The sequence below is a fragment of the Vigna unguiculata genome, chromosome 3 (genome assembly GCF_004118075.2).
Source record: "Vigna unguiculata cultivar IT97K-499-35 chromosome 3, ASM411807v1, whole genome shotgun sequence".
NCBI classification, from domain to species: Eukaryota; Viridiplantae; Streptophyta; class Magnoliopsida; order Fabales; family Fabaceae; genus Vigna; species Vigna unguiculata.
Genome location: NC_040281.1, coordinates 18,487,436 through 18,496,452, shown reverse-complemented (window position 1 = coordinate 18,496,452; position 9,017 = coordinate 18,487,436). Strand labels below are relative to the sequence as shown.

At 32.5% G+C, this 9,017-nt stretch overlaps 2 protein-coding genes across 2 annotated transcripts; one reads left to right on the top strand and one right to left on the bottom strand.

Annotated features, from left to right (window-relative positions):
• On the top strand, positions 1-3,044 carry LOC114176950. Its single transcript, XM_028062155.1, has 7 exons — positions 1-333; positions 428-538; positions 762-830; positions 1,127-1,258; positions 1,800-1,877; positions 2,373-2,504; positions 2,582-3,044. The coding sequence occupies exons 1-7, from the start codon at positions 136-138 to the stop codon at positions 2,762-2,764; spliced, it is 903 nt and encodes a 300-aa protein (XP_027917956.1). The 5' UTR covers positions 1-135; the 3' UTR covers positions 2,765-3,044.
• Positions 3,045-3,965: 921 nt separating this feature from the next.
• On the bottom strand, positions 3,966-7,175 carry LOC114176066 (probable protein arginine N-methyltransferase 1). Its single transcript, XM_028060971.1, has 9 exons — positions 6,900-7,175; positions 6,720-6,730; positions 6,380-6,535; positions 6,191-6,254; positions 5,947-6,089; positions 5,748-5,835; positions 5,493-5,608; positions 5,250-5,400; positions 3,966-4,362 (listed from the first exon to the last, which is right to left on the bottom strand). The coding sequence occupies exons 1-9, from the start codon at positions 7,093-7,095 to the stop codon at positions 4,157-4,159; spliced, it is 1,131 nt and encodes a 376-aa protein (XP_027916772.1). The 5' UTR covers positions 7,096-7,175; the 3' UTR covers positions 3,966-4,156.
• Positions 7,176-9,017: the final 1,842 nt, after the last annotated feature.

Sequence of the window (9,017 nt, the reverse complement as noted above, 5' to 3'; positions counted from 1 at the left end):
TTTTCCGATGGTTGATTTATTTGGTGTGTTACTCACGCATCCGCCGAATCTTACTGTCTAATTGGGTGAAAATTTTGATCTTTCTGAGTATCAGCTGTTACTATCCGAGGTGGTGTTGTGTGGCATTGTGGGAAGATGAAGGGGGTGTTTTGGGTCGTAGTTGTAACAGTGGTGGTTGCTGCATGGGTGCCCCTCTCACACTGTTCCAAGAAACCGGTTGGGGTGGCTAGAAAGGAGGACATTCCCTACATAAGGTGTCAAGTGTGTGAGAAGCTCGCTAAGGAGTTGCATCAGCAGGTTCATCACAAGCAAGCTCAGATCGCTCCCAAAAAGGTTCTTGTTGTTTAGCTTCCTTGTATTTGTTTCAGAACTGATTTGTAGGCTTTTGGTGATAGATATTCAATTATTGTGTGTATTTCTGTGTTAGATCTCGGAGTACCAGATCATTGAGATAGCGGAGAATGTTTGTAATCTGAAAAAGGCAGAAGCGGATTGGATATTGCGCATAGATATTGTGGAGGAAGGAGATAGGCTGGTGGTAAGAGAACTCTTCTTATGGCTAGTGTAAATTTCTATTTTTTATTTTGAGTTTCACATTGCTATGCCATTTTCCCACATTTGTTGCACCTTGTACTTTCTTTGGATTGTGAAAGAAATAAGTATTAATATTAAATTAAAAAAAAAAAAGAGTAAGTGTTGGTCATATGGACTCTGTCGTAATACTTAGATGGTGTTTTTCCAACTTCTTTTTTCATTATCAGCTTGAGGAACAAGACTCTGAAGGACAATGCAATTCTGAATGCAAGACAATTGAGCGAGCCTGTCAGGAGGTATGTGTATATTTCAAATTCAATTCACACCTTCTTTCAGTGCTTTTGTTTGTCACCAGTAAATTTCATCTTTTGGTCTGGTTCTGAAACTGGCTTATGTGAGAGAGTTGAATAAAGGAACAAGTTTCACTCAATATCTATGATGTTGTTGAAACTGTTCATCATCTGAAATGTACTTCCTGCGCTGGTTTTTGTATATGTTGTATTTTTAAAAAGTCCACATTTGAAGGTGGTATCCTGCAAATGTTTATGTTGAGATGTTTGTGATTACTAGATTGAGAATGTGGAATTTGCAGGTTATGGGATATTCGGATACTGATGTTGCTGAATATTTATATAGTTCCAAGCCCGATATTGATTCATTGAGCAATTATCTCTGCAAAGACCTTACTAAAGCATGCAGTACCAAGCCACCCCCAGTCCCTAAGGTAACTATAGTTTAAAATTGATACTTCTGGTGATACGGTTATGATTGGCGTATAGTTTTGTTGTGAACTAATTATTGATGCATGGAAATTGGTTGCTAAAGATAATCTTCTTTTGGGTAGTATTGAGTTTGTGATTTCTGCTGCTATATAGAATAATAAGTTTTCTAATGATCATTGTTAGGATGATTCTCATGGTTTGTCTCGTATAACCCTTGCGCTTTAGGCATTCAACTTGAATGCTTGGGATTTATTGTTAATGATGGAAAAAGAAAACAAAAAAAGAGTAACGAGAAAATTGAGTATGTGTGATGGACAACCATAGTATTGCAGTTTATGTTTAAGTATAGGAGCAGTTGTCTTCTTGAAGACACAGTTGCCTTTCCATTATTTGGACTATGTAGTTTTTAAGAAACTAGAAAGTTGATCTGCAATGATGCTATCTAAAGTTGTATGCACTTAGCATTACTGTTTGATGGTGTACATGATTTCTTAATGGAAAATCTTGCTATTTTCGTCATGAAGATATCTATTTGTGTTGTAGAACAGGGCACCTGGTGAACCATTTGCTGCAAAGTCTTCCAAGGAAGCTGAAATGGAAAAACTGCTGAAATCTATGGAGGTATTTTTTTTACCTTCTTTCCTTGTATTTTATGTTTATATTTATATTTTAGAATAAATCAGATGTGCTATGACAGTATAAGGGTACGTTACATTGGCTACCTGTCTTAAATGATCATGTATGTTAAGATTTTCTGATTTCCATAATAACTACCATTCTGAAAAATTATATTGAGGATTCTGATTGGTTAATAATGTAAAACCGAATTCAGATTTTCTATTGAGCTTTTTTTATTTTGGTACTGTCTTCTGCTTGCTGAGCATTAAACTACCTAGATATTGGTACTTTAAAAAACCTTTTTAATATATTTTAAAATATTAAAATTAGTGCCCATCAGTGTAGTTTAAAGACACATCGGAATAACAGTACAAACAAACTCGGTAGAAAATTCAAATTCTGTAAAACCTCTTGCACTAATAATACATGATTAATAAACTATTTTTTGCTGAATGTTACTTGTTGTTTATGATAACGTTGTATTTCTTTCTGGTTCAGGGCATGCCCGAAGCACCAGGCATGAAAATGTACTCAAGGGATGATTTGATGAACATGAAGAATTTTGGTGGTGAAGATGGCGATGATGAAGATGAAGACGAAGATGAAGAGGCGAACTTCCCATCAAAATTGGTACTAACTGTTCCTTTCATTCATATTGATTGAAATTTTGGCAGGGACTAATGGTTTCAGTAAACTGCGTTTTGCAGGGAAAAGTTTTGAAAGAAAAAGAAAGTGGAAAAAGAGACTGGAAACAGGTGATAAAAAAGAGAATTGAGGATACAAGCATGACATTGAAGAAACAAGCAAACAAATATTCTAGTCATATACGACATTGGTGGAGGGGAAAGAAGACAACCACTTCAAAGAAGAGAGTGAAAACAGAACTTTAGTGCTGATATCTATTCCCAACCATCGGAACAAAATTACAACATCACCACGTTTGGTACTGATATGGCCCTGAATTTGGAAGGAAATCAAATGAGAATTTCACGATCACCTCTTGGAATCATTGGTTTCGCAGTCCAGGATTTGTTGTCTGATGTATTTTGGTGAGTCAATTGTTGTCTAATGATGTTGTATGTGAAGGGTGTAAACTCACTAACCTTTTCAGAGGAAAGATTACTCTTTTTTGAGATTTATGTATGGATATATTTAGACAAGTTTTGGAAATTTAGTGCGTGCTCAATATTTAACAAAAATATCAAGGAAACTATTTGAAATTAAAGTTACCAGAAGCTAAGAAGTTTATTTTAACTGAAAGTTTACTGTGGTTTTTGAATTAAATGTATTGACGAACATTGTATGAGACATACAAGTCAATAGACCAAATTTATTCATTATAGTTTTACTTAATTAAAATGATTTTTTAGTTACTTTCATGCGCTAACTAGTACTTCTATTAAAAAATAATCTTCATGCCAATCCTTGTATTTGTTTATCAAACTAGAAACTTCAAAACTTAAAATTAGTACAGTAAAAAAGGATACATCATATAGGAAATAAACAATCCTTGATTTTTCTCGTAATTGTTATACATGGACATTAATTTGCTTAGAAAGGGCTAAGTATCTGATTGAGTCGAATGAATCTTCTAACGAAAATACGACAATAAATCATGAATTCAGCTCTTTGAACAATACTCTTAAATAGCCATTAAAATAAAATCATTTGCAGTCATTTCCGTCAGTTCTTGAACATTTTATAACACTCAAGGAATAATTTGAACAAAATATCAACTTTTGAAAGACTACTAGCATGATTTCTAATATTTGTTGACATTACTATCTTTTTTTGAATTATTTACAAGAGCAATATTCAAAGATGAAATGAATAATTTATTCAAAATCTGATGGTATCTCAATACCCAGCCATGAACACAGCAGTACCCCCACCTCAAGATTTCAAAAGAAAAGTGCACCCTGATAGCATTGTTAGAACGTTAATATTATCAAAATAGCATGAACATGGTAACAGGAAAGAACACAACATTTCTAAACCTTTGAACAAACACGCATAATTATTGTAATTTGCAAGTAATCAAGTATGTTTGCTATGACTTGCCAATCTTCAGCCGAGAGGGGGAACATAATAGAATGGTAAACAATAAATAGATTTCAAATTATATCATTTCATCGAAACATGATGTTCAAATATTAGAAAGAATTCAAATAAATTGGCGAACATGTTACACTCATTAAAAGGTAGCCCTCTAGTTTAAGATAGAAGCAGCAATTGTCAAAATCTTACAAACGGCATGAGCCAACCAATAAACCAAATCAGGTTCAACGCATCTTGTAGTACTGAACCCTTGAAACATTGCATCGCTTTCCATTCAATGAATACTTAACCATTATATCAACATCGCGAGGATTCTTTTTATTTGGTGCAACAGTCATGCTCCCTACAATTGCCTCTCCCTCACAAATGGTCAAGATATCTTCCAGATATAGGACTGTTTGTTTCCAATGTGTAGTTCGTGATTTTGGTCCTGCATAAATGCTCAAAAAGGTGAGTTATCCCAACACTGTCGTACTAGTTTAACAAACTAGACACAACCACAAACAACTAAGACGTCGTGTTATCACAAACTAGAAGCTTGACTTAGCTAAATAGTTAGTTACAATAATCAAGTGGTTAAGTTTTGGTTATCAATTCTGAGTAATACTTTAAATAACATTTTGTATCACAAATCTTTAGAAGTTAATTCATACTTTTAGTCAATTCTATTTTTCTTTTTTCAGATTTGATAGACAAACAATAAAATTGTAAGAAAATTTTCACACAAATTTCGACAACCAAGATAAGTCAATTCTATCCAGTTTAATTCACAGAACAAAAGTTGAAGTTTGATGAAACTCGTAAATGTAAATTCTAAAACATCATTGAACCAACTTTCTATTCATCCTTTCTAATTTTATTAACCCCTTTCTCTTTTTCAAGAAGCTAACACATCTAATTTTATTGTGAAGTAACATTCAGTGTATGAAATGTATTTTTTTCAATTAAGAGAGTACATCACATCAAGAGACTTACATCTCTAAAACATAAAATGGAAGGTTGAAGATCCTACATGACTAAGATAAGTTTTAATATCATCTTAGTAATTAATAAATGAGTTTATGTCTTAACTCATATACACTTGCAAGCACTCATCAATCCCAACAATTACTCGATATGTACATTCCTCATTGTAAGGAGATGTGCAGGAGATCTAACATTGACCAGGAATAAGATTGAGTTGTAATATACAAGTAGGGTGCACTTCTCGCTTTACAAGTCAGTTTCTCATGTTAAGTTAATTTTAAACCCACTTATCAAGACAAACAATACCAAAGACTCAAATTAAGAGAATTGTTATAGTAGAAAGGAATTAACCTGTAGAGAAGCCCATCAATTTATGACACTTTGTGAACGATACATCAAAGTATGCAACAAGAGCATGAATATAGTCATCGCGTTCAGCTACAAGCTTAAAAGGTGCTGTGAATGAAGCATCTCCAGGAGCCATCTTTGAGATATCCATTGTCTAAACAAAGATGAACCAATCAGTTGCATATTTTCCGGACAAAAGAAACTCACTACAAGAAACATCAGACTAAAATGTAACTACCAACTCACCTTGAGTAGTTGGCAATTTGTAGCAATCTGATTTTGGTCAACTGTGTCAACAAGAGGCTCCATTATAGCTTGCTTCTTGATGCAGCTCATGTTAAATCCATAAACATTGTTCCAAACTGGTGTAGAAAATGAAAATGATACATATGTAAATACTACCAATAAATTGAATGTTTTTTTCGTCCTGTAAGGTCAGTTGACTTCAATTTTTTTAATAACATGAAAAAAAACAATGAAGGATAAAAATTATCAACTGACACTCAATTTTATCTTCTTTGTAGTCTGCATCTTCAATGGCAGTGAGATGCAGGGATGCTCTATCAGGTAACACAACTCCATCATCAGCCTGGCCAAAAAATAAAGAGAGAAACTTTCAAGCCATCGATCGACCACACAGTTCACTCATAGCAAGGATAATACACTATTATCAAACAAGAACAATGAAAACACAACTTACAAGCCATTTGTCACGTGCATAGAGCACAGAATTTAACATGTTCTCAAACAACAAGAAGTATCCCATCCATTCTGAAATTATAATATCAACTTTAGCAACAGGAAGCTCAATTTCTTCAATCTTCCCCTTCAGAACAGTCACAACTGTATAAACAAAGCAGCATTATATTAATTAAAGTGAATAGTTTCACAACTAATCAACATATGCTGAAAACGTATTAGATGCAACATATAAATGGCATCACCATTAGAGAAACCATTAGTTTCAACAATCTCCTTTGCCATGTCAGCCATATGGGAGCACTCAACCTGTGTTTCACAGATTAAAAAAAAAAATCAATAAAATACAATCTGGAATGCATCAAGTTTATAAATCTCAAATATTTTCAAGATTAAGAGCACTATAAGGATAACAATAAAGTTAGACACATAACCGCATAGACATGTTCTGCCCCCGCTTTGGCACAAAATAGTGATAAAATCCCAGTCCCAGCTCCAACATCAAGAACTACTTTATTCTTGAATAGAAACTTATTCTGGTAAATAACATTTTGATATGTTTTGGTTCTTACAGTGTCCTTCAACATTTCCTGCAGAGTAAAAACGGGTTACGGCATACCTTTCTATGAAGTATTAATATGATTGAATATTTGAAGTTTTCTTTTTGCTATTCATAACATTATAGAACTAGTTAGCGAAACCTAAAATCAACTACAAATAAAAAATTTAAACTTCATCGATACACCATGTTGCGTCCCAGTTGAGCATACTTACTTCATGAATTCCTGCAACCACAAACACAGACAAAAAAAATAAAAAATGAGTTATTTAATTTGAGAATGAAACAAACAAAATAAAACTGCTATAGTAAAAGCTTGAGATACTAGTGTGTTTAATGAAAGATTTACAGATGAAAAGGCGAAAACTTTTGAGTATTTGGAAATGGGAATATACCAAAATGAGAGTAGGAATCGAAATAGTAGTCGGCACTGGTTTTATCATCGGATTCATCGATGTCACACATGGATTGGTCGAGGTTGGAACTCTCTTCGACAGCCTCCTCAGCATCCTCGAAGCGAAGGTGACTACTCATGTTGGTGTCTTCCTTGCTAGAGGAACACTGATTATTGTTGCTCTTTCGCCGACCCATCAACTTTTCTATCTTTACTCAGATTCAAAATTAGGGTTTAAGGTTTACCAATTACACTTGTCTGTTTTCCTTTTTCTCTTTGTTTTATAGTATTAAGCAATATATTTCATCAATTTTTTTGGAAAAAAAAATAATTGTGAGAAGATTGTTTTACAATGTTATTGGGTCCAGGAACGATAATAAAATACTGATGATAATAATTTTCTGATAAGTACTTGAAAATTTACAAATCTAATTGTATAATGCCGATATATTTTATTTAATAAGTCTAATATAAATTACTGAAAACCGTATGAAGAAAAGTACATACATATTTAATTTTTATTATAATAAAATAATATAAATTTATAAATATATATTGTTATTATTTTTATGACTATTTTTAAAAAATATATTAAAAATAATATAATTTAAAATGTATATATTTTACAAATATGGTATTAAAAAAATTTGATAGTTATTTAAAAACAGTTATTCAATTTTTTTAAAATAAATAAAATTTAGTTAATTATTTTTTTATTCAATAAATAAATTATTAAATACTGTATATGATGATATAGATATAATTGTTTAAACAAATTTAGTTTACATTTTAGGATACTACAATTTTCTTCTTACGAAAATTATTTTCAGATTTTTAAAAGTTAATAATTTCTAGCGCTAATCTTTTCGAATTAGAGAAGGGCTTTTTCTTTCTCTTTTATTTTCTTTCTATAATAATAATAATAATAATAATAATAATAATAATAATAATAATAATAATAATAATAATAATAATCTTTTTCACCCTTCTCGTAATAATATCAATCATATGATAATAAAAATAATATTTTTTCACAGTAATTTTAATAATAATAATAATATTTTTTTTCTCGATAATAATACTGATAATAATCATCAAGCTACAAGGTTGACCAAGTCCTACTTCACGGGTAAAATAAATGTTAAATCTTTCTTTTTGTCTTGAATCGTATAATTTGTTGCATATTCGTATGAAGTATAAGATAAATTGTAACTTTTGTAACACTTCATTTAAATAATTATTTTAATTAAATGATGTGTCATACAGATAATATAAGAGATGAGTTTTTGGGTATAATCACGACTTTTTAGAATATCCAAAAATATTTAGAGGGATCCAAAGCACACCAAGATGTCAAGACCAAGATACCAAGACTAAACAAAATACAAGAACTTCTTGACAGTAGTTATTAGGGTACTAAAGGACAAAAATAGTAAATGGGCCACAGCCCTATCAGAAAGCCCAAAATAGTAGAATCCACCCTAGGTGAGCTACGCAGCAGAACCATCACCTCTTTGTTGGCATCTGCTCATATTAATAAATTGATGAACATACAACAAACAACAGTAAGCTAGAGCCGAAAAATAGTTTATCATGCAATTACATACAATTTCATAGTTCAAGATACATATGTCAATCCATCATGTTATGACTTACAAACAATACACTAAGACTCAGACACGACTCATCTGAATACATATAATTTAGTCGGATTCAGCGGATGCTTGCACTTGTGGTGGATTTCCCTACTCTACCGAGCTGCTCACCCCTGAGTTAAGTGTTACAATGTCTCAACCCCACACACAAGGTTAGCCCTTAATGAATTTCAGGCCTCTTGCTACTCTCACTACAAGAGTCAGTCCACTCTATGTGAGACTAACTGACTCCTTAGAGTGTCAGAATGCAACCTTACATTGAATCCTTACCAAATTATATATTTGGGGCACCACCATGAAATCCCACTAACAGGGGCCATGGAATTACGTCTCGACCAACTGAGGCACCACCATGAAGTCTCACCTAGAGGCTCATGGAATTACGTCCTAACCACATACGATTCATATTCCACTAACCAATTAATATTTGTCATGCATATAAGTCTCATGCCAACCTTTATAAC